This window comes from Macrotis lagotis, chromosome X (genome assembly GCF_037893015.1).
Source record: "Macrotis lagotis isolate mMagLag1 chromosome X, bilby.v1.9.chrom.fasta, whole genome shotgun sequence".
Lineage (NCBI taxonomy): Eukaryota > Metazoa > Chordata > Mammalia > Peramelemorphia > Peramelidae > Macrotis > Macrotis lagotis.
In genome coordinates, this window is record NC_133666.1 from 416211726 (window position 1) to 416238335 (window position 26610).

Consider the following 26610-nt stretch of genomic DNA (forward strand, 5'->3'; position numbering starts at 1 on the left):
GAAATTAATTGTGGGGATTCATGAAATTAAGTGTATATAGACTCACAGAATTCTTGGCATAATCAGAGGACCCAGAACTTGAGTGAGGTTTGGAAGGGTGGTCCAGAGAGAACCCTACTTATGAATAAACATAAAGTTGTGTAGCATTAAATAGGGGATAAAATATAAAGCAATTTCATTTTGTTGAAGCTATTAGTGTGTCTAAACATTATTGATGGCAAACTGGAAACCACTAGTTATTTTCCTTCACATGACTCACACTGGATTAATAGTTGGCATTTTGAAAGTAGAACTTCACATATGGCACAAGTTAAAGTATTCATGCTCTGAATTTTATGACCTTATTAAAGGAAATAAAGACCTTCTCAAAGCAATAATGCCAAGCTCAAAATATAATTTTTAAAAATTATTTGTTTTGTGCATCTGCATGTTTTACAGTTTTTTCTTTTATGACTAAATGATATTCAAAATATCTTTATTTATTCTATATTCTTAGATTATTTAATAAGAAATACTGTTTTTAACAAATTCTTCCATATCTTAGAAATGAAGTTATGGTTCAATTTTGAAAATGATTAGGTTTTTAGTGTTTTATGATAACTTTATTTGAATTAGTTTTATTATTTAGTGTGAAATGTATTTAGTTAATTATTGAGTCATAATACATAAGTCAACATACTAGTGAATAGGAGATTCCCTTTTTAAAAAAAAGTTTTTAAAAGCCAAAGTCAAGTTTTTAAAATAATCTTTTAAAATTTTTTTTATAATTCACTGATATTTTTGTAGTTAGTCAAGTATTATAAATGTTTTTAAAACTTTTTAATGATAAATATATCTAGAGCAAGGCTGAATTTTGGTCATCATTTTTGGTATTTCGTTAAGTTGATTTTCCATAATTCAATTTCAATTAAAAGTTGTTACCAGATAAAAATGCAGGTCCATAAATTAATGTTCTATTTTAATATTATGATCAGTTAGGTCATTTCAGGTAATCTTTCCAATATTTTTTGGATTGAAATGAAATAGTATTTAGGTTAACTAGTAGGTAAACAATGTTAAAATTGAACAGGTATTGGTGTGGGTGGTAGTGGTAGTCACATGGCAGACACTTGTATAGATATGTCAATTTGTTTGGTTTTGAAAATTGTTTTTAATTTTGATAGCCTCAAGTTTTTGTAGGTATTCAGATGAGTTAATTTGCCCGAAAAGCTTGATCAGAGTGGTTTCAGGACAGATAGACATAGCTACTAGGCCACAATCCTTTTGATCACATATATGTGAGATTTCTTGAATGAAATTTGGACCATAAATAGGAGACTTCAAATTTATCTGGGGCAGTTCAGGGAAAACAGAATTGCAGGCAAAAATTGGACCTGATTCTCAACAAAGGCACAATGCAATCCATTACCCCATTCCCCTCTTGAAATACCCCTTTCTCTCTCATTTTGGTGATTAAGTACATCAACCTACAGCTTCCATATATTGCCACAATTAATGAATTGTAAAAAACAAAAACAAAGAGAAAAATACTCGAGAAACTTGAAAGAAGTTCTGTCTGCAATTTGATGCTTATTAGATGAAGCATACAGTTTTTCTGCCAAGTAAGATCAGTCTCATCTATAAATTCAAAAGCCCAAGGGTTTCTAGATCTTTTCTTTCTCTGTTGTACAAGTGAAGATTCCATTAACAGAGTAGTCTGAAACTGCTAATGGATAATATGTGTATTCTGGAGGATCAGGAACATAATAACACTAAATACTGTGTAATTAGTAATGATTACAACTGATTCCAAAGCAAAATACTCAGGGGTTCAAAGAAAATGACATAATCTATCAGTAATAATATCTACATATATCTGTTTCCCTAGACATGAACAACAAAATATTCTCCATATTTTCTTCTCTGCTGTTACAAATATGTGAGAGAGGAAAAGGAACAAAATATCTCTACAGAAGGGAAAAATCCACGAAAAAGGAAACTTACAGAAAGCAGTATTTGGATGGCACTGTGGATGACCTCCAAGTACTGAAAGTCAATCATACAGCCTGTCACTGAGACGTAAGTGTAGTCATCCATCATTCCATGGGCTGAAGGTGGCAACACTCTCCGTACACATCCTGGTCCATGTTCTCTCCACCAAGACCGGTGCACTGAGATGTTAAATGTCATTAGGTCAGTATCCTGTGAAGGGAGAAGGGAAAGAACTTGTTAAATTGTCATCTTGAATACAGGGCAGAGGAAGAAATGTAATTTCAGTGTTTAATTAAAAACAGTGGGGGGGGAAAGTGAAATGATCAGTTTGGATATGAGATCTTAACAAAACAAAAAACCCCAACCCTTTGTATTCTATGTTTAAGCTATTGAGATATAGTTATCATTGCTGAAACGAATCATTTGAGAGAGAAGTAAAAAAAAATGCCAAGTTTGAAACAAGTCAGGGAAATCAATGTCTAGATCCTCTATTTTATTTTAAAAACTGTTTTCTACATGTGCATGTATGTTTGTGAATCAGTGCCTATAATAGGATATGTAAAATATTGAGACAAGCATACATTCATTAAGGAACTGATACATATAACTCAAACTAATACAGCAGCTAAAGGTATTCAAAATATGTTTCTTACAACAATTCTATATAAAGAAGAATTAATTTTAATATCCTTACTTTACATAAAAGGAAATTCAGTTTTTGAGAAGTTAAATTACAAGTCTATAACAAAACCACTAATGAGTTTTTTGAATCAAAAGAATTTGAATCAAAAGACCTGGGTTCAAATCCAGATTCTAACACTAATGCATTTTATTATAGGCTTTGAATTTAATTTCTCAAAAACTTAAAGTCCAGTCCTCTTCCAACCATTGTTGTTCAGTCATTTCAGTTGTGTCCAACTCTTTGTGACCCCATTTGGGGTTTTCTTGGCAAAGATACTGCAGTGGTTTGCCATTTCCTTCTCCAAATCATTGTACAGATGAGGAGAGTGAGGCAAAGAAGTTAAAGGATTTACCCAAAATGACACAACTAATAACTGTCTTCTTTTATTAATCTTTATTTATTTAAGGCAATGGGGTTAAGTGATTTGCCCAAGGTCATACAGCTAGGCAATTATTAAGTGTGTGAAGTTGGATATGAACTCAGGTCCTCCTGACTCCAGGGCCAGTGCTCTATCTACTGCGTCACCTAACTGCCCCTAATAAGTGTCTTCTTGACACCACAGTTGGCACTATGCCACCTAGCTGATTCAATCCATGCATAAAAATAGAATTTTTTCTACAAAATGGCCATTATATAATTTGTTAGAATATTGGCTTCTTGAGAACAGTGATGGTTTCCTTTTTTGCACTTGTATTCCCAGAATCTAGTATTGTATATGGAACAGAGTAAAATTTTCTTTCCCGTTTTTTTTTTTTGTGGAACAATAGAGTTAAGTGACTTGTCCAAGTTCACATAGCTAGTAAGTGTCAAGAGTCTGGATTTGAATTAGGTCCTTCTGACTTTGAACTCAAGTTCTTCTGACTTCAGGATCAGTGCTCTCTCCATTGTGCCACTTAGCTGTCTCATAGATTTTTGATTGCTAAGTGTTCATGCTACCTCTACTTGAGCCAGCATATTTTCCCAAAGTATTCATTAATGCTTGTGGAAGGCAATCAAATTGAATTGCAGTATATTGTATTGCACAGAAGACTAGACCTGTTCATGAATTATGTTGAATAACTTGGCACATACTTTACTCCTTGAGAGGGGTTGCAATATTATAATAAATTTAAAGCTTACAAGACTAGCTTCTAGGCAGGTTTTCCTGATTGAAGGTGCTTAGTTCTCATAAGGATCTTGGAGGAGAGAAGGCTAGAGCATTTGTGTCCAAGCAGAAGCCTTCAGGAAATCCCTTATGCCCTTAGGACAAAAAGGATTTCCAGAGTTTGTCAGGTTCTAGATTTAAGATTTTTTATTCCATTCAAGAGGCAGCTGGTGGTTCAGTGAACAGAGCACTGAGCTTGGTGTCAGGAAGACCCCAGTTCAAATTTGACCTCAGAAACTTAGCAGTTATGTGACCCTGGGCAAGTCCCTTAATCTCTGGCTGTCTAAGTTTCCTCAGTTGTAAATGAGTAAAATAATAGTATCTGTTTCACAGGGCTTTTGCGAGTTTGTTTGTAAACACAAAGAGGGTCCTTAATAAATTTTTACATTTTTACCATCTCCTCAGCAAATATAAATATAAAATTAAGAAATACAAATGTAAACCCATTGACTAATATTTATTACATACCTGTTAGGTGCTGGGCACTGTGCTATGCAATGGGAATCCAAAAATAATAACGAAACAGTTCCTGCCCTCAAAGAGCTTATATTCTACTGGGAGCTAAAACATATGCATATATTTTAGGTGTTTGGTCATTTTCAGTCATGTCTAACTCTTTGTGAGTCCACTTGGGGTTTTCTTGGCAAAGATACTGGAGTGGTTTGTCATTTCCTTCTCTATCTTATATAGGTTTAACTGAGGATTAAGTGACTTGCCCAGGATCACACAGCTAGTAAGCATCTGAAGCCAGATTTAAACTCAAGAAGATGAATCTTGCTGACTCCATATTTGACCTCCATAGTCAGTCACCTAGTTATCAGGCACATACAAACAATAAATAATATGCAAAATAAATTCATAAATGAATTTTTTTCCAGTGAGGCTGGATTTGAACTCAGGTACTCCTGCCTCCAGGGTCAGTGCTTTATCCACTGTACCACCTAGCCACCCCAGGAGATGATTCTTAATCTGAATTTTGAAGGGGATTCTTAGAAGTGGAGGTGAGGAGAGGGTGTATCCATGTAGAAGGAAAAGTCCATGCCTGGGCTCAGAGAGGAGAAATGGAGTGTTATGTACTAAGGGAGAGCAGGAAAGTCATTATGTCTGGACCACTGATTAGTGAAGAGGAGCAACAGAAGATTAAAAAGGTAGTTTTAAGCCAAGTTGGGAGGTTTTAAATGCCAAACAAAGGAATTTGAAAATATATACAAATCTGTTTTTAAAGATGTTGCTTAAACATTTTTTTTTTTTGCTGTTGATTTTCCCCATGGACGCTTCATAGGTATATTTTGAAAAGAACACATTTTAGAGATATGATTGCATTATCTACTAAATTCAACTTAACTCATAGTGATTTACTCCAAACAAACTTCATTTAGTTTCATTCCAAAGCAACCTCTTTCCTGGCAATCAAATTTAATTCCTACCAGTCACTTCTGATCTCTACAGGGAAGGTATCATTCTCCATATTTGCAGACTCCATTAGTTTCAGAATGAAGTAATATGATCTATTAAAATTCATCAGTGATTTCTGTTTTGTAAGTGCTCTCTCATTGTAACTTTTTCTGCTTCAGAAAGAAGTTTTTCAATGGCTTTGATTCAAATTTATATTATCAGTATAAAACAGGTGAATTTATGAACTAATGATACAAATCTGTTAGGTTCATAAAAACTCTTCACCGTGATTCTCCCTTAATTCTGAAGAATGAGAAATAGCAATAGAACCTATTTATAAACTCCAGCTCTCTTGGAAATGGCTAAAATAAAATATGAAAATGACATCAGCTGCAGCTAAGTAAATGGAAGCTATATCTCCCTGTATATAGTCTCTATGAAATGATATGACAAGATGGTGAGTTCCTCCTCTCAGTAGAAACTATATGAATATAGCTGGATTCAAACATTCTTACCCTCTTTTAAATCATAAGAACAGGGATAGCAACTTAGTTTCCTACATGAAACAAAAGAAAGAAAATATAATACATAGACCTATTTTTTTCTACAGGACAAATAAGTACATGAGTTCATGTAACTAAGCTATGGACAGGTATGTGTGTATGTGTAACCTTATCTTCAGGAGTCCAAGTTTCACCTTGGAAATAGTATATGGTGCTTTAATTTAAAGGTTCTGTGACTTGGAAAACTGTCAAGTGAAGAGGAAGGTATTGGGTTCAAAAGTATAACAGTGAAATGAAAAGTTGAAGTTAAACTCCAAAGTCCTTTCCAATGCTAATGAAATCTATGATCTTATGATTATTGGAACAGTGAATAGAGTTCTGAGACTTGCCAAAAGATCTGAGTTCTAATAAGCCCTCAGACACTTATTAACTGTGTGACCCTGTGCAAGCCACATAATCCTATTTTCCTCAATTTCTCCTTTGTAAAATGAGCAGGAGAAGGACATGGCATACCATTTAAGTATCTTTGCCAAGAAAACCCCAAATGGGATCCTGATGAGTTGAACATAACTAAAAGGATTAAATAACAATAGGAATCTGTGACTAAAGTAAATAGATATCCATACCTTATTCACCCTCAAAATTTTAATTATAGTATATTTTACACAATTTTCATTCCTGAGCCTCATGGTATAGTAAGTTTCCAGTAAAGGTTCAGAATGTTAGTTTCCTTGCAAATTATAATCTTAGAGAATTTTATGGGGGTACTGAAATAAGACCAATTTATGGTAAAAGTGGGTTTTGGAACCCAAGTTTTTCATTTATCCACCATCTTCCTGTTTCTTTTAAATTTTATAGGTGAGGATGTCTCTGTTTACTGATGTTATTCAGTCCTTTCAATCATGTATGACTTTGGCAATGATACTGGAGTGATTTGCCACTTCCTTCTCCTGCTCATTTTTCAGATGAGAAAAATGAAAAAAAAATCACAGAGCTAGTAAATGCTTGAGACTGGATTTGAACTTAGGTCTTTCTGACTCCAAGCTGGTGTTCTATTTACTGTTTCACCTATGCCCTATTTAGACCCCACTAAAGTTGAAGGAAATAAAGGGAAAACCATAGGCATTGAAATGCATTGGGAAAGCTCAGTATTTTATTCCTTGGGTTTGAGGCTTACTGACTCAGCTCAAGTTAGTGAAGATGATGAATTTAGCAGAATCAGACTGCCTGGGTATCTTTGTCCCTATCTACTCATCTGCATAAGATCCCATTAGAAATTTGGGAAATATTACATCAAGAAGTGTGAGATCCCCCCTTGAATTACCTACTCTGCCATACAATATAGGTTAGATTTTTCTCTACTTCCTTTCTGGATGCATCAGAGTTCTGAGTTGAGCCTTTATAGGGAAGCAAAATAAAAAGACTTTTGCCAATCCTAGGGTAACATTCACTGTCCCTGATGAAGAAACATTGTAATATTGTAATTGAAAATACAGAACACTGTAATAATCCTGATAAAAGAAGCATGGGAAGACCTAGCTGAGCCAAAGCGTAGAAATAGTGAAGAATGCAGAAGTCTTTTGAAGAGGAAATAGAATCCAATAGATTGACCATCACACTGTGCAGAGCTCCATGGTTGAATGACCCTCTTCCCTGCTTTCTAGAACAGTAATGGGTAGTTGCCTTCAGCACTGAACAATTTATTAATATTAAATATTAATGTTCATCCCACCAACAGAGTTAGTTAACTGAAACATAGGAATTGATAGTCATTCATACCTATGAGTGGGAAGTGAAAAAAATCCTCCTGGCCATAAAGTTGGATTTTGTAGATTTTGTAGGTTGAGCCAGATTTAAAGTAGGAGTCAGATCTTGCTTTTTACATGTAATAAAATGTAGCATGAAACTCTACTGATGTGGAAATAGACTATACTGACAAACAAACGTGCAATTGGTTTGTAATCATAAAAGGAATCTAAAAGAGTTATTTGGAGATATGGAGAAGCTAAGTAATTTGCTCATCCTCACAAAGCTGTTATGTGCCTTTGTCAGGTCATATCTGAATTATTGTAATCATTAATGGACCACACATTTTAGAGAAAACATTGAATGTCTGAAGAGCACCCAGGATAGGGAAGGGTCTCAAGTTTATGACATACAAGAATCTGTTGAAGTCAATGCAAATGTTGATTTTTGCTTGGGTGGAAATGGTGGCAGACCAAAGCATATTATTCCCATCTTGTTGACTTCAAGGAGATTTTCTGACTCTCTGTTTATGACATCATAATACCTCTCAAATGTACCATATATACCTGTCCTATATATGTATAAGCATACATATGTGGATATATTCACTTATGCACATAAAAGAAAACATGAAGAAAGAATTTTGAAGGAAAAAAACTTCAACAACCATATATCTACTATCCATCTTATAAACAGTTTCATCCAAAGGCTGCAGATCTTTCTTCTTTAAATTCTTTCCACTTTTTTTAACCCATTATTCTGCATCTCAAATTTGGTGGCACATTTTTAATGTGGCAAATATCAAATTGTATATAAAATGGGCTTCAAAAAATCCTGTTTCTGAAAATTTATAATCTCTTTTAGTATAACTTCAAAACATGGAAAATATGACTAAACTTTTCCAGGCAGCTTGTTGTAGGGTTCAAGACATATCAGATTGGGCATAAGTAGGTCTGGGTTATGCTTCTCTTTCTACTAGTAACTACCTCCATCATATAGTGAAATTATTTAGGGTTCAGATTTGATTTCCCCATATGTAAAATGAGAGATTGGACTAAGATGATCTATTTTTTCTTCCATTTTTCAAATTCTAAGAATCTATGATTGTGATACATAGAGTACTTTAGAAGAAAATGGATATTCACATTGGCATAGTATGCCAATTTGCAATTTCTTGTAAATCAAAGTCCCAATCTGCTTTTATGCACTTTGTTTTTAGCACTACCTTCACTTTGGGGTCTAATTTAACCGTAGCTAATCCACTTTCTTGCCAGAAATGGTCTTCCTATTGCAGATAATAAAATCCTATTTTATGCTTCTCCTTATTTGCTGCTCAAAAGGTCATTAAAATCCATTTTGTACAATGTTCCTCACTTTCTTTGTCTTTACATTTTCTTTTATCAGAATCTATCCCATTCAAAAGTGAAAATGGCATTCTGCTATAAATGTGACCTTGGAGAAGAAGGTCTACTTCAGCTAAAGAACTAGATTATGTTCAATCTCAGACACTTACCTTTAGCTTTATGGCTCTTTTTAACAAATTCAGGACAGTTAAAACTTCTTAAAACCTTTGAATTTTCTAGTTGCTTTTTCAAAGTCAATTTAGAGATGATTAGTTCCTGAATACTAATTTGAAAGATTAAATGACCACTGTTCCTTTTTCAGGTATTTTTACCATAGTAGGCACTGAAATATCCATGATGATAATATTAATTCCATGCAATAAAAGTTAAGCATCAGACTGAGGTGGAGAACATAGGATTTTTAGAATAACAAAGAAATGTCACTAAAATTCTTTTTCATTAAGGCTCACCTTCATTGGCGTCTTCTCCAATTCTGCAAGTTTAAGATGATTTCTCCTCAAATTTTTGGAGAGCATTTTATCCTATTCCTCATTTCATTTTGCTTGTTATAATTGTTTGGATACATGTTTCAATCAATAAAGCAAGAAGGATTTAATAATCCAGGCACTAGATTGGTCATTGGAGATACAAATGCAATGAATGGAATACTCCTTACTCACAAGGAGCTTACACTCTAAGGGGGGGGGCAACAGAGATCTGTATGTATAAATATAAATATGGTAAAATGGATATATATATATATATATTCACACACACATTATATATGTGGCTATATCATATAATAAAATCATATATAAATAACAGAGGAAAAACACAAAGGAGTTAAATAACTAAATTGCAACATAAATTCTAAAAGTGGAGGGACTGTGTCATTTATTACCTTTGCATCCTAGATATGTAAGACATTGCCTTGAATATAATAGATACCTAAGAGTTGCCTGCTGATAAAGATGGACTAGTTAGATGGCAAGATTGAAGAATGGCAGTTACGGTGCTCCACTTGCAACTTCATAATGTCAGGGGAAATCAAGGAAGGACTCTAGTCTATCAGTTGGACCCCCTGAGACATATTTAAGAATGGGTATCATCAAGAGACAGACAGGATGTGTAGATATAGTCAACATTATTGGAAGCTATATCCTGATTGGTGAGATCACAAATCCATTAGAGTATCTGACAATCTGAAATTACAAAGAGGAAAATGATGTTGGTGCTGCTGTTATCTCTTCTAAGGTACTAACCCAGATTCACTAAAAATATGAATTTAAATGAGTGCCATTTCTTTTTTGATATGTTTGTATGACTTATAGACCAGATCAAAGAAATGATGTAAACACTATCTAAATAGATTTCAGTAAGGCATTTGAAAAAGTCTGTCAAGCTAATCTTGTATATGATACAGAGAAATGTGTTAAAAAGATAGTACCATTGTTATCCTCAGTGACTGAAATAAATATATCAGAGACAGCTCTTGAGTTATAATCCTGAATAGACCAACACACTCTCTGGGAGTTTATACTCAGGAAAAGGAATATGATGGGATATGAATTTGTGGAATTGTAGTCTAACACAATGACTAGCTAGGCACCATGCAACTTAGGTCACTTAGGTCACAGGGCTTTTGATCTGTTCTTGTCCCTTCCCTTAACTGATCTTTATGATTTACTCAAATTCAGCTTCAGGAGACTGATCTGTTTGCCGAGGAACAGGTTTTCCCCCACCCCACCATTTTAAGTTATTGGGTCATGTTTCCATTATAACTACTCTGAGAGAAGTTGTTAGTCATAGAAATGATTATGGGTTCCTCCTAAAACCCCAAAGGGAGAAATCCAGAAAGTAAATGAATGACACACAACAAAAATGGGTACAGAACAAGTATACAGCACCCCCTTTGCTGATGTAGAGATTTCTGCTTGGATATTCTATAGTACTTAGTGAAAGTCCATGATAAAGGATCACATGTTCTCATAAACCCTATTTCTATCCCAGGCAGATATAAGGATGTTAGCAGGGCAACATTTGAGTTTAGACTTGGCAGTGTCCTTAGTGCCTCAGAAATAAATGCATTAGAGGCAACTATTAAGTTTTCAATATTTCTCATTTCTGTCTCTTCCTTTTTTTATTTCCCCTGCTGACACCATGGTTCATGTTCTCATTACTACCACGTGGACCTTCACAATACCCTTCTTATAGTCATTCCTTTCTTCACTACTTTTTTTGCAAGGTGGGGGAGGGGAGCTGGATCTGTGATTTCATTAGTATAGGGGACTCCCAATGGAAATCTCCCTTTACTAATGCAGAATAGCATCTGCTATGAAACTTGTGGCTTTATAAAATTCTTTAGGGTGTCCCTAAGAGATTTAGTGAATTGCAGTATATGCAATATATGGAGTATATGTATGTGTACACACACACACACACACACACACATATAATATATATATATATATATATATATACATATATGTATACACATTCATACCCCCATATATGTATGCTTATCCCTCCATACACTCACATCCATATATGCAAAAATAAATACATATATTCCTTATATATATGATATTATATATACATATATGATCTCAGTGTCAGAAATGTGTTTTGAATCCAGGTCTTCCTGACTTAAAATCTTTGTCTCTACTAGGACAGAGTGCTTATTATTTAAATCATAATATGAATGCCAAAATAATCTCTGCCAGGGAAAAAAGTCAGTTATTACCTCTGATATAAAGAATAAACTCCTTTACTTGACTACCAAGATTCTCCACCAATTTGTGCCAACAATAGTTTAAAACTATTAAGTCCTATTACTGCCACATGCTCCATGCATTAGCCAAAACAAACTATTTGTCCATTGAACATACCCTGATTTTCTTGCTCTGTCTATTTAGGAATAGTGCTTCCTATACTGAATTGTCCTCCCTTCCCCCTACAATTTCCTAAATGCTAGGAAAAGGAACATTATGGGATATGAGTTCATGGAATTATAGTCTAGCACAATGACTAGCTAGGCACCATGCAACTTAGGTCACAAGAGCTTGTGATTTGTTCTTGTCCCTTCCCTTAACTGGTCTTTATGATTTACTCTCCTATTAGTAATCTTCTTTCTCCTTATTTGGTTCTATTTGAACCCCCTTTTCTATACTTATTTATTAGAGGATTTTACATGAAATGAATAACTGGGAGATCTTTGTTTGAGGAGACCCATTTTGCTTAAATGAAGCACCAGCCTAGATTCACTGCTGGAGTAATATGTTATGTATATTGTAAAATACTAAAATTTGAATTTTAAAAATGATATAGATATAAAGTAATATTTAATTTTTTATTTTATTCAGAAGTGGTAAAAGTCAAACTTACAAATAATATTTATTAGAGTAATTTAGGTAAATAAACTTCATTATTTCTGAAAACTTTGGTTTAGCTTTTTGTGTTACTATTATATTTGAAAATGTTTCTAGATTGTTTATTTTGATAAGATCGAGGCCTTAGTGACTACCTTTTGTAGTTGAAAATGGTACTTCACAAAGATATGCTGATCTAAATGGAAGAAGAGTCTCACTGGCTATGTTTACTAAGTCACAAGGTTCACTTTTCAATTTTTTACATAGTTTTTTTTGTTCCTGAAACTTTGCTAGTAAATTCCCTTCTTCTATGATATCATGTATTCATTCAATTGTTTTTGCAAATAAATCAGAAGATGCTACAGTTTCATGTTTTTAACAAATGAATTCAAAAACTTCTTGAAACATTGATAGATTTTTTTAAAACAGGTTAGAAAAATATTAAAGTATGTAGATTTTAATGTTTTTATATGTATTGTGATTTTCAGCAATAGCATCATATACTCTGAAAAATTAATTAAAATTGTTTTTAAATAGCAAATATTCTTTAGAAAAACAATTCCTTTATCACTGTTAAAATGTTTATCTTGAAGGGACAGAAGGGGCAAGTGTGTATACATGTGTTTTTCTTGAAAATATGTTCTAGGTAGCATACTTCAAATAGCCATTGTGATGTTTGTCTTTTGTTTTCAAAGACCATGACACATTGGGGAGGTGATGCCATGACAAACATATGAATTAGATTTGAATGAGGGGTTGCTGTGTCACCAGTCTCACTTTCTCCTCTAGAAACATGTGGGTCCTGTGATCAGATGTGAATCAGGTCAACTGGAGATGACCCTGGATACAATCTGGGTTAAGTGATTTGAGCAAGGTCACACAGCGTGTGTGCATGAGACTGGATTCGAACTCCTGTCCTCCTGACCTCAAGGTTAGTGCTCATCCACTGCACCACCTTGCTACAGTTTTCTTTGCAAAGATCAGCAAATAAAGAACATTTGTCTATCTGTCTTTTGTTTTTTAATGAACAAAATATAGTTCATTTTTTAAGTTCAACCAGCATTTTGGCATAATATAACTGGAAAAATTTGGAAGGTACAAAAGATTTTCATGGTTACTCACCATGAATGCCTTGTCAAAACTGACTACATCATTATTTTTAGCTCTATGTTGCTGATGGAAAGGGTTCATAAAATCAAAGTAGGACAAGCAGCAAAACCGTCATCACATTTTTGTTCAATTGTACTCTCATTATAATTATATTCAAATCTTTCTCTATATAGAAATGAAGTGTCAATTTCTTGAAGATTATCTTATTTAACCTATGTAGCTATATATATATATATAGCTACACATGGGAAGATCTATGTAATCCACAAATCCAATTAGCCAGATATAAATGTGTCATTTATATATCAATTGTTTCATTTGGCACATTAATAATTTGTCAATGAATTAGATATTAGTAAAGTTTAATTTCTCTTTTAACATAAGCAAATCTAATTAATATATGTACATAGAAATTCTAATATTTTCTTACCACCTAGTGTCCAATATAAAATAAGCACTTAATAAGATTATACATTGACACCCTAACTAATAGTCTTCCACCACACCTACAATGTAGACACACTATTTTTGAGACTATTTCTCTAAGATACTTTTAACATCTTGTGGGCAGCTTTGGTCATATCAGCCTTATGATTCTGACTTTAAAACCTCCAAGTTTCTCTGGAGAGAAAGAAGTTTGGCAAGAGATCAACTCTATCCCTGAAGTATATTTAAAAATAAATCAGACTTTGTGCAATCCCAGGGTAAAGAATTTCAAAAAAGAAGATAATTTTTTGCAATTCTCTATTGTGAATTAAGTTTATATTGGTCATAAAACTAAGTTGGCAGTAACAAAGCTAAGCATCTTGGTTAGCTAATGTCTAATCTAAAGGAGTCATTAATCCCCATTAGTTACAAATGGGGTATGCTATTGTTAATGAAGTCTACATCTAAGGTGGAAGTGGGTAGCTTTAGCTGTCTGTTAAGGCCTGCAATTTGCTAATAGCCTTTGCTTTTTTACTTTCTTTCATTCTCCCTCTCTCTCATCTATGTTCATTTGTAGTTGACCATTCATTTACTAGCTGTCTGTCTTCATTATGCTATCACAAATATTTTTTAAAGAGTTGTTAAGGGGATGTCTTGGGATGTCATTGCTAAAACTGATCTTCTAGAAGATCTAGTCAAAGGACTAATGGATTCAATGGTAACATCTCATGTTAATGGTACTCAGAATAAGAATTTTACACAAAGCCTCTCTTGAAAAGAGGAATGCACAGGCATCTGCAGTTTTGATATATTAGAACTGCATTGAACATATTGGGCTTTACCTGCAAACGGTGAGCTTTCCTGCATGATTCTGGTGTGGGATGCATTGCTTTTATAATCCATGAATTTTAAACACCTGTACTTTTCTCAGATAATTGCCATTTCCATCCAACACATCTGGATCCTGTGTGTTAATCAATAATTATTTGATTACACTGTTATGCCTTTTATGCTAATTAAGCTTTGGAAACAATATAATTATGCTGCTTCTGAAATAACATTTTTAGTGTATACTATTTATAACATCATGCATTCATAATTTATATATGGCTATGTAATGTATACACAGATCTAATTTGAAAAATTGAATTTTTTCCCAATGTGTATGTCTTTGCCAAGTTCATCATTGAGGAAAACTGAATTTTATTTTATATTTAAGTAGAAAAATTCTACTATTTGGGAAGGAAGAATCTGAATTTTTTGTTTGGCAAGAGGAGGGAGAAAAATGTTTACGATATCTAATATTTGTGATTAAAGAAGTAGCATACAAAATAATTTCTTGGATTATTCACTTTTGAAATGACATGGTCTAGTGGAAAGAGTTGTGATTTATGTCAGGATATCTAAGTGAAAGGACTGATTCTACCTAGTAGCTATGTGGCCTTGGACAAGTCATTTATCTTCTGTGAACTTAGTTTCTTGTATAAAATGAAGGACTTAAGACTGGATGATTTCTGAGATCCATTCTGATTTTAAAATCTGTGAATCATAAGAAATGTGAAACTTTCTTCTGATCTATAATATAATCTACATTTTAAAACATTTATATTTATAAAGCTAGGTTCAATACTAATATTTCTAAAACAAACAAAACACTTATTCTGATGCCTCATCATAGCATGGTGGTAACAATAGAATCTCAGAGGTACACCACTGAAGTGAAAAGTCTGGAAGTTCTTACCAACTTGAAAAGGTTCAGCCCATCAAGTTTTCTTATCCTCTAAGGACCAGCATAGATAATTTATTCAGGGTCCATTTAGTAGAAGCTGCCTCCCTGGTGATGATGGTCATTTGTTTTTAGCTATTTCTGTAGGACTAGTTTCTAAGGCACTAGCTCTCATCTTAATATGTAAGATGGAATGAGAGTCGATCAGAGGCACTGGGTTGAAATGGATGTCCTCAGGGTCTTGGGGAGAGGTCTAATGGTTCAGTTTGGAATGCTGAATTTCTAGCACTGGAGAAGTCAATGGTCATTGCCACACATGGAATTCCAGCTCTGTCTAGGTGAGGCAGTCACTGAAATGACAATCTTTCATTTGAAGTTTATTTGAAGTTATTCCCAAAATGAGTCAAATATGACATGATTATTGTTTTACCAAAAATCTTTTTTCCCAATAAAATCCTGATTTTCTGTGATTATTCAACATTCCTAAGAGAGAGATTTAGATGAAGAATGAGTATCCCAATTCACTCAGAGTTAACCTTTCTTCTAGAGCAAAGGTTCTTTCCTGGGGGTCTGTTAACTGAAAAAAAATAAGTCTCAACTTTTGGAATATATAGTTATTCCTTCCACATTACAAGGGTTAAGTCCTCAGTGCCCTATGATCTGGAAAATTAATTCAAAATTTTCTGGCCCTCCCCTCATACCAGAAAAAAAGCTCTAAAAGAAAGATCTGTTATGGGGTATTTATTGAACTTTATTGTAAAATTTGGGTTAAGTATTTGGTCATAGACTCTGTGTCATCTGCTAGCCTTCAAGAATCTTTTGCAGCTTCCTCAGAACTCCCCTAAAATTTCCATTTAATTTCCTATGCTAACCCATGATATATGGAATCCACAATGGACAAAGTTGTGATGTGGAAGAGATAACTGCAATTGATCACCTTTGGAATATTTATTTTTATGTATTTAGAAAGACTTTCCCAAGGAGGGGTCTTTACAGGACTGCCAAAGGGGCTCAAGATACATTGAATGAAATAGATCCTTATTTTTAGAGTAATGATAACTCAGATTAAAAAAATCTGGTATTAGGAAGCCTAAAGGTAGCTAAGTGGGCTAAGTGGTGCAGTGGATTGAGTTTTGGGTCTGGAGTCTGGAAGACTTGAATTCAAATCTAGGTTCAGACACTGGACAAGTGGCTTATCCTCTATTTGCCAGGACCATCATCTGTAAAATGGGAATGACAATAGTACCTTTCTCGTAGAGTGTTCTGAGGATAAAATGAAATAAATAATTATATTGGAGGCAATCAGGGTTAAGTGACTTGCCCAGGGTTACGTTACTCATAAGTACCTGAGGTCAGATTTGAACTCAAATCCTACTAATTCCCAGGTCCAACACTCTATCATTTGTATACAGAGCTGCCTTAGATAACTGATTACAAAGCACTTAGTCCAGTGTTAGAAGATAATATATCTTCCAACTAATTATTAATCATTATTAAGTTCTATGTCTGAGCCATCAATTCCCCAGTCCATTGCACTTCACTATTTTAGGATCTGAGATTCTGTGGTACTTTCTCCAATGCAGAAATCAAAATTGTGAGAGAAAGAGGATGGCTGAGGTAGCTTGAAGCCTCAGATCGCCCTCGGATTTTAAGGATGAAATATAAAAAGAAAAAAAAAAGATGTTGTTTATTCCAAAGAATAACTGCCTGCAAGCAAGAAGAAAAGGGATCTTTGAGGGAGCTGTTGCCTATCTGGGACCCCAATAAAGGATCTGTATATTATCTAGAATGAATATAGTAGAGTCTAAATTATAAGATTAATTTTACCCAGCAACTTTTACAAGTTTTCTATCCTTTGGGTGCCAAAGTAGAAGGTTTTTGTTAGTGACTATGACTAAAAAAAAGTATTACCTGGTATCTTGCTATGAGACTCTCTATATACTTAGCCTGTCTTTGTAAGACAGGTCAATTCTCTTAGCCTTCCCAGCTTGGTAGTACCCCCCAGAACTTGTATACTTCTGGCACAGTCTTTGAGACTCCAATTAGACCACCTCAACATATTACTGCTTTACTAGTTTAGAAATTTAGTGAAAAATAGTCTTTTACACTAATAGAAAATAAATATTCACAAGGGCTCAAAAGTTGACTCAGTAGATAAAGTACCAGGCCTAGAATCAGGAAGACTTGAGTTCAAATATGATCTTAGATAGTTACTAGCTATGACTGTGGGCAAGTCACTTAATCTGACTCCTAGTCCAATGCTAAACATTTTACTAGTACCCATTTCATGATAGCTTTGGTTCAGTAAGTATATGTGTATCTATCTATCTATCTATCTATCTATCTATCTATCTATCTATCTATCTATCTGTCTATACAATTTTCCTTATATCTCTTGATATAAACAAATCTCCCTTTGAAACAACAACTTAAAAATTACTAATTAAGAAAATATATTTTCTAGTTGATAGAATGCTAGACAGAGATAGGAAGATTGGGGATTTGATTTTTGACTCTGATAATAAACCAGCTTATGGAAGCACAGGTGAGTCACCTGGCTTTCCTGAGTTCCATTTTACTCATCTGTAAAATGATAATAGCTCCCTTACAGGTATTGGATTACATAAAATGCACTTTGAAAATTTTAGACCAAACCTGTGATTTTAAGAGTACAATGAACTCCCAGTGAAGAAAATCTACCAATGTAGATTGGAACCTATTTTGCAACTTATATTTTGAGATCAATTTTGAGCACTACAAGGTTAAGTGACTTGTCCAGGGAATACAGCCCATATGTGAGAGAGGCAGTATTTCAACTGATAGCTTTTTGGGAAGAGGATCAGCCCTCTATCTATTAGACCACACTACTTCTCAAAACTTAAATTGGTGATGTATGTCAATCAGTGTCAGAGTCATCACCATTATCATTGCCATTTTGTTTCTGCAAAAGTTCAGACTAAATGACAAGGAAAATTAGACCAAGTCACGATCACAATGTAGGTATCAGTCAAAGCATGATTCCAACATGTCATTTATGAAGGCCCTGATAGGTTTTTCAGAACCATTCAGAAACCAAAATAAAATAGATGTCTTAGAGACAAATGGACAAGATAATAGCTTACTATATTGCAATGCTATAGGTGAAGCTACTTCCCTTTATTTCAGGTCTTTTCTTATCAACACTTGAGCTTTCAGGTCCACATGCCAAGAGTGGCCCAACTGGGCATAATGAGGAGCAATTGGATGAAAATGAAAAGAAGCAAGGGCAATTGGAGCTGATGAGCGGGCACCATTTCCTAGTAGGGAGCTTGATTATGTTGGAGAATAGTTTCTTACTGGAAGTGATTGCAGACTCATCATTTGCCTCACTTGCAGCTAGATCAGGCAACATGCTGGAGAATTGCAGGGAGTCATAGATTAAATGGGCAGAAGGATAAAAAGAATGACTGAAAATAGATTTCCTCCATTTTAAATTTCAGGTTATTTTAAATATATAAAGTTTGGATTTAAAGCTAACCTAGGGCTGCTTCCAAGGAACATTACATACCCTGACTACCAATGAAAACTTGTGTAGATGTGAGGAGAGTTAGTGATGGAGTAGATAGAAAGCTGGACCTGGAGTCAAGAAGACCTGAATTCAGATCTGGTTTCAGGCACTTATTTGTTCTGGGATGTTTTTTGCCTCAGTTTCCTCATTTGTAATATGGGAATAATTGTGGCATCTACCTCCCTGGATAGATGTGAGGATCAAATGGTATAATATTGGTGAAGTACTTACCATAGTGCCTGACCTGTAATAAGTGCTTAATCAATGACTGACTGACTCTCCCACCAGAGAATGGCATTGTAATGATGCTCATTGTGATATTCTATATTATCACTATCACATCATAAGAATGTACATATCTAAGTTGATAAAAGGATTTTAATCTGAAAATTCAGGAACTTATTTTTCCTCAAACCACTATGTTAATTAAATACCCACTTACTTGAAATTATATCTCTTGCATTTCATTGTTCATTCCCCCCCCTTTTTTTTGGAACTTTTTTTTAAGGTCTATTCTGCCTTACTTTCTCTCCCCTAACAATATGCACAAAAAGTGAGTTTTTTAAATTAAATTTTTAGCCTCTATCTATGAAGCATACAAAAAGTTATTGTCTATTATCTGATTAATTTCATTTGAGAAGTCAAATGGTACAGTGAATGAATTATTTTATTTGGAGTCAAAATACTTAAACTTGAATGCCTTCTCTGATGTTTGCTCACTATGTGACTTTAGAAAAGTCACTTTAATTTTCTCATCCTCAGTTTCTTCTTCTGTAAATGGTGAAAACTACTTGTACTTCACAACAGGTGCCAGGAAAATCAAATGAAATGCTCTTATAACAAGAACCATGAAAACAGATTATTAATAATTATATTAATTCCCAAAGTCTAATTGAATGTGAGCATTAATAAAATAAGGTAGATAATTACAAGTTCTTCATATTAATAGATGCTGTGCAGATAACATCACTTAGTTACTGTCAGAAGTCTAGTGTAAATTGGCATGAGGTAAAGGTTTAGCAGCCAATTGCCACAGAGGAGGCTATGGCTGTCTGAGAATTCTGGTGGGACATTAATTTATGCCAAAATAATCAATGATAGATCAAGCAGAGTAGGAAGGAATCCAGAAACATCAAATCCAAATAAACCAGCAGAAGTAGAAATTAAATGTGAGCCAAGATCTTAAGAGAATCTGATCAAACCAAGCATGGTGGATGAGTGGGGAAAAAAGAGAAAAAAATTGGGAACCCAAACCATGGAGTAGATGGTGAAAAGTATATCATGTAGCATGATCCCTGAAAATATAAATTGCTTAATGATCTGTAATCTTTTTTGATAGGATATGGAGTATTAATGCCACCCAATTTGCAGTCTCAATCATGTCTTCAATCATTAAGCTCTTTTCCTAACATTTGCAACAAAACATAATAAACCTAGTTTCTAGTAAAAGTCAGGTTCTCAGACTTGAAAGCTATAATCCTCGTTTTGTTTTTAAAGTGAACAACAAGGGGCAGCTAGGTGGCACAGTGGACAGAGCATTGGCCCTGGAGTCAGGAGGACCTGAGTTCAAATATGACCTTAGACACTTAATAATTGCCTAGCTGTATGACCTTGGGCAAGTCACTCTTTTTGTTTTGTTTTGTTTTTTCAAAGTAAATGGGCTTAAGTGATTAAGTGAAAAAAAAGAAAAAATGCATAGAATATTAAATGAAAATATAAAAAAGTAATTTTCAGTGGGAAGACACTAACTACTGGGCAAAGGGGAGGACCAGGATAGTTTTCTAGAGAAGCCGAAAGTTACACTGAACTTTGAATTAGATTCTGTGTTCAATTGAGTCAGAAGAAGTGATACAAGGAAATTCTCAAGTTCTCTCTGAAGAACTTTGATATTGATTTGGTGACATGGGAAATATTGGCACAGGACCACCCAACATAGCATGCCCTCTTTAAAGAAGGTGCTATGCTCTATGAGCAAAGCAGAATTGAAAGAAGTCAAGAAATGCAAGAAGCAAAATTTAGAGAAGCCACACCAAATGTTCACATGGATTATTTGTGGCCAACCTGTGGTAGAGCATTCTAAGCTCAAATTGGTGTCATCAGACACTGTTGAACACATTGTAACTTGACTCAACATAGTGATGTCATTTTGGTTCTTTTCAGAATGAAGATAAAAACCATCCAACCATATATGCAATGATGATATGGGACTAGAGTTTGAGACAGAGATTAACTAGATTTAAAGATATGAATTCATCTGCATAGAGATCATAATTAAACATATGCATGTATATGCATATGTGTATATATATATACATATATATATGTATATATATAATTATTTTATTTTATTTTTTTGCAAGGCAATAGGGTCGGGTGACTTGTCCAAGGTCACATAGCTAGGTAATTATTTAGTGTCTGAGGCTGTATTTGAACTCAGGTCCTTCTGACTCTGAAACCAGACTGAAAATGTTCATCACTGAGTGAAAGGTGCCATTCCTTCTTTCGGAGGAGGCTAAGATTGGGTTAGAAAAAACAACATCAAATGGAAGTCAAAAGTCAGTTGGGAGAATCAAATTTACTATTCCTCTTTCCTACAAAGGTTGAAGTTTAGTCAGTAATCTCCTCAGTGGGAGATTAAAGTCCTACTTCCTATCAATTTTCTTCTTTCTTTTTACTCAAGGGAAGGGTGCAGCAGAAGAAGGAAGGCTGAGTCAAATGGAAATTTGTTCCTCTTTGTACTAGAAATTCTCCACATACCAGTTGGGATATCAGGTTGACAGCAGAAGATGGAAATCATCTTTTGTTGGGACAGAAGAAAGTCACTCAGCTTGGCCCTTTGCTGTCTTCCCTGAGGCATATCTTAAGACAGAGGGAAGTAACTTTGGAGCAAATGAAATCTGGCCAGGCTTTTTTGCCATTTTTCATTAGGGGACAGAAGCAGCATGAGATAGAAGGTGCATAGTCAGAAGAAGGCCCTGGAAATCTTTTTCCCTTTGAAGTAATGATGAACTCTAATAAATATTACACTATACTGAGAAGCAGTGCTGTTCCTGAATTACAGATAGTCCTAATTAGAGATGTAATACTGAGACATAACCTTGTACCATGCCCATTGTCATGAAAGGTTGAAAAATTTATCTAAGAGATGAAGATAAACATGCTTCACTAACTTCAGAACATGCTTAATTTGCATCCCATTGAAAACTCATCAGCTATAATCAAGACTACACTTGAAAAATGGATTCTTTGCCAAAGGTACATTTAGCATCTACAGTAATAAAATTGTGGTTTATAATGATTGAAAGAATATGGGGCAAAATCTTAATGACAAATGGTGTGAATTTAACAAAAGGAGGACATTGCATGGTAAAATAAAAATTCTACAGTTTTTTAAGTGTGTGCAATTTCTTGAATTTTAATAAATATATTTAATTTAACTTCAGTTAATTTGCACACATTTATTTGGATAAAATTTAAAATATAACAATATGCTGCAAACAAACATTCCTCTCCTGCCATTCAATGTCAATATGAGTCAAACATTCAACAAGTATTCATCGAGATTTACTGCAAAGAACCTGCAAAGTGCTGGGGATAAAAGGAAAGACAATGAATGACCTTGTGCCCTTGAGCAGCTCTCATTCTAATTAGGCAGACAGAATGAAAAAAAGACACACCTACATATGTGCAAAATAAATATAGTCTAAATGGTAGGCAATCTCAGAGACACAAGCCAACAACGGGTAGAACTAGAAGTCTAAAGAAGAGGAGTTTCAAATCAAAGCTTTAAGGAAGGGATTCCAGGAGGTAGAAATTCCAGGAGGGAGAATATTCTAACCACTGGAAACAGAGAATGAAGTGAAAGGGAGTCTGGAGTCGTGGTGAGAGGACCAGGAAGTAGACAAGTGAACCTGGATCTGAGGATATGCAGAGGAGACTGAATGAAGAGCGGATAGGAAGAAAAAGACTAGGTTGAGAAAGGCTTGAAAAATGCCAAATAGCAGGCTTGACATTTGATCTAAATTTAAGTAATAGGAAGTCATTATATTTTTATTGACAAAGACAGAGACAGTGTGTGTGTGTGTGTGTGTGTGTGTGTGTGTGTGTGTGTGTGTGTGATTATAAGACTTCTGCTTTGTAAAAATCATCTTGATATTTGAGTGATGGACAGATTGAAATGAAGGAAAATTGAGGCAGGGAAACCAAAGGGAAGACCACTGGAAAATGGCCTTAGTCCAGAAAAGATGTGATGAAGTCCCAAGCTAGGGTCTTGTTTGTTTGAGTGAAGAGAAGGTGATAGGTACAAGACATGTTGTGAAAACAGGAACAACAAGATTTAGCAACAGATTAGATGTGCAAAGCTAGACAATTGAAATGGAGAGTAAAGGTGATTGTGAGGGTGACAACTGGAGGGCTGCCCGCTATTCATACAGCAACTGCCTATATTTTAAGACAGTTTCAGATAGAATTTAAAACTCATTTATATTAAAAAAAAATCCTTTTCATCTGTGAATAAAGAGCTCATTCCCTTAGAGGAGATGTGGTGTAGTTAAAAAGAGGAAGGTATTTGAAATGAAACGATCTGAAAAAGTGAATCTTTCTTCTAGGGACAGTTAGGTGGCAAAGTATATAGAGTACCAGTCCTGGAGTCATGAGGATCTGAGTTCAAATCCAGTCTCAGACACATAATAATTAACTAGTTGTATTACCTTGGGCAAGTCACTTAACCCCTTTGCCTTAAATAAATAAAAAAAATTCTTTTTCTTCTACTATTTATTACCCATGTAACTTTGAACAAGTTGCTTATCTTTCCCAGTTTTCTCATCCATAAGATAGGAATATTGAATTAAGTGACCACTTGCTGGGCAGCTAGGTGGCACAGCAGTGGATAGAGCATTGGCCTTGAAGTCAGAAGAACAGGAGTTCAAATCCAGCCTCAGATACTTGCCACTTACTAGCTGTATGACCTTGGGAAAGTCACTTAATCCTTTTTGCCTCTCATCCAGGGCCATCTCCAGTCATCCTGATCCATATCTGACCACTGGACCCAGATGACTCTGGAGGAGAAAGTGAGACTGGTGACCTTAGCACAGCACCCCCCATTCAAATCCAATTCATGTGCTTATTATAACATCACTTTCCTGATGTCATGGTTTTCTTTGAGAATGAAGGACAAATATCACTTAGGTCCTTTCCTAGCTTTGAATTCTAGAGACATTCATTAAGAAGCTACAAAAATTCAGAGGTCAAAGGTAGACCCCATGAACCTTCAACAAAAGGTACTAATTTATAGTCAATTTCTTGAAAGATTAATTTGAATACCTAATATCCTCTGAGTTCTTTCCCATAATTTCCATTGTCAAAGATAAGAAAGCTACCTATTAATAATAGGATAAAAGTGCTGCAGGCTGATAATGGTCTGTATGCCACTAACTCATGTATTTTTTAAGAGTTCAGTCCACTGGATTAAAGGCATATAATGACCCATTAAGAAACATTATATTCTGATCATCTTTTTAATGTGCTTGCTAATATGTATTAAATAAAATTGGTCCCTTTTCAAGAGAGATCTGGGCATCACTGCTTTATGGTCCATGGAGTTTCAAACTTTGTATATCTATCATTGAACTATGTAAGTGTTCTTGTCCTAAAGGAAGCAGAAATCAATTAAGGAAATACAAAAAGATCACAGGTATCATGTGATTTGATTGCAAATGAAATGTAGACTATTTCTATAGAGGTCTCAAAAGTCTTATTGTAAGCTATTAAAGTTTGAAACTGCCCTAATCCTTTTGGGACACTCTGGATTCTGTGGCAAAACTATTGTTTTTATGGTAAGATGGCTTCTCCAAAAATGTTCACATAACAACTTTTATTGAATTGATGAATACTTCAAGGTGTAGTTTCCTAATTCTGCCTCTCAATGTCACAGTTTGTAGCTAATGAGTTTGACTTATTGTTGGGGAGATCTCTGAAGGATTCATGCAGGACAATTAAAACTATCCTAATTAGTCAATTTGTTAATTATAAAGTTGTTTCTGCTTTTCTTTTTTATAATTCCATGTCTGATTATTTCACTTCTTCAGGACATGACATAATGGGCAGGAGAATAGAGAAGGTCAGGGATGAGCAAAGAAGTTAATTGGATTTTGTTTAGTTCTCAGTGGAAATAAGTAAACATCGCTGTCTTTAAAAGAAGACCAGGAATAATCTAGATCTGGGAGTTATTTAAAAGATGATTTCTCACCCCCCTCCATTCTCCCCCCTTTAAGAACCTGCCTGTGTTTGAAACAAGAGTCAGATCTAGTCACTTCAGATTTCATTAGATGAAAAGAAATCTGTGATTCCATTGGTATTGAGAACTCCCTTTTGAAGAAACTTCCTCTGTACCTTCTCTGCATTTTACTCCTTAGGGATTTGTCTAGAGGATTGAGAGTTGAGGTGACTAGGATAGCTTCACATAGCCTGAATGTATCGGAGGTAAAAATTTAAAACCAGATCTTTCTGATTTCATGACTATGAAGAAAATATGCCCCAAATTTGTAACTTTATACCTAACTGCTAGTAATTTACCACTGAATTTCAATTAAAATTACTTTAGGCCTTTCAGGGCCTTCTTTTCATTTCTGTACAATCCTTTTTCAGTAAGATTTGAAAGTAAGTTTTTCAATAATAAATGGTAGATTGGATTCAATATCCCAATTTGATTGTCAGAGTCATAAAGAAAAGGGAAATCAACTTTCTTAAGACACATTTTAGATTGACAGATCTCTTGAACTCAAGTGTTCTGGGTTTCAGTACACAAAGCTGTTGGGACATGTTCATTAAGTTTTTTAATAAGATCGAGAGTCTCTGGCAGGGGGCAAGAAGGGAGAAGAATCATGAAGAAGCAAATTGGCCTAGGAAATAAACAAAGCTCCTGAGTTGGTCAGAGTCAAACCTTGACTGTGAATAGCCTAAAGAGATCCAAGTTCCTATAGACAAAGGAAGATCTATCTAATCAAGAGAAAGAGACAGAGAGAGTGAGAGACAAAAAGAGAAAGTCTTTTTAAAAAATCTTTTCTTCTGAAGTAATAACAAATCCCTGAGTTCTCCCTCATCTGGATACCTATAATTTTCAATTTCTTTTATGTAAAATCCAGAATTAAATTTGGAGGCCATCTTGTTCAATCTCAAATAAAAGAGAATTCCTTAAAACTAGAAAATAGTGTGGCAGAAGCTAGACATAGATTACCCTATATCAAGAGAAGATCAAAATGAGTTTGAGACTGACATACAAAGGGTTACACCATAAGCTAATTATGAGAACAAGGAATAGTCTACCTATCAAATTTATGGAAGGGGAAGAGTTTATGATCAAACAAGAGATAGAAAACATAAATTGCAAAATGGTTAGTTCTGGCAACATTAAACTAAAAATGTTTTGCCATGAATAAAACTAAGGCAACCAAGATTAGAAGGAATGAAGAAAGCTGGGAAACAATTTTTACAGCCAGTGTTTCTGATAAAGGACTGTTTCTAAAAATATATGGAGAACCGAGTCAAATTTAGAAGACTAAAGGTCATTTTCAAATTATTAAATGGTGAAATTATAGAAGTAGACAGTTTTCAGATGAAGAAATTTAAACTATCTATAGTCATATGAAATG

At 34.5% G+C, this 26610-nt stretch overlaps 1 protein-coding gene across 1 annotated transcript in view; it reads right to left on the bottom strand.

The window, feature by feature from the left end:
* The window catches only part of NKAIN3 (sodium/potassium transporting ATPase interacting 3), an 862357-nt gene that overhangs the window by 204666 nt on the left and 631081 nt on the right, over positions 1-26610 (bottom strand). Inside the window, exon 4 of the mRNA XM_074207993.1 lies at positions 1984-2181. Coding sequence (XP_074064094.1) covers positions 1984-2181 — 198 coding nt within the window. The remainder of the gene's footprint in view (positions 1-1983; positions 2182-26610) is intronic.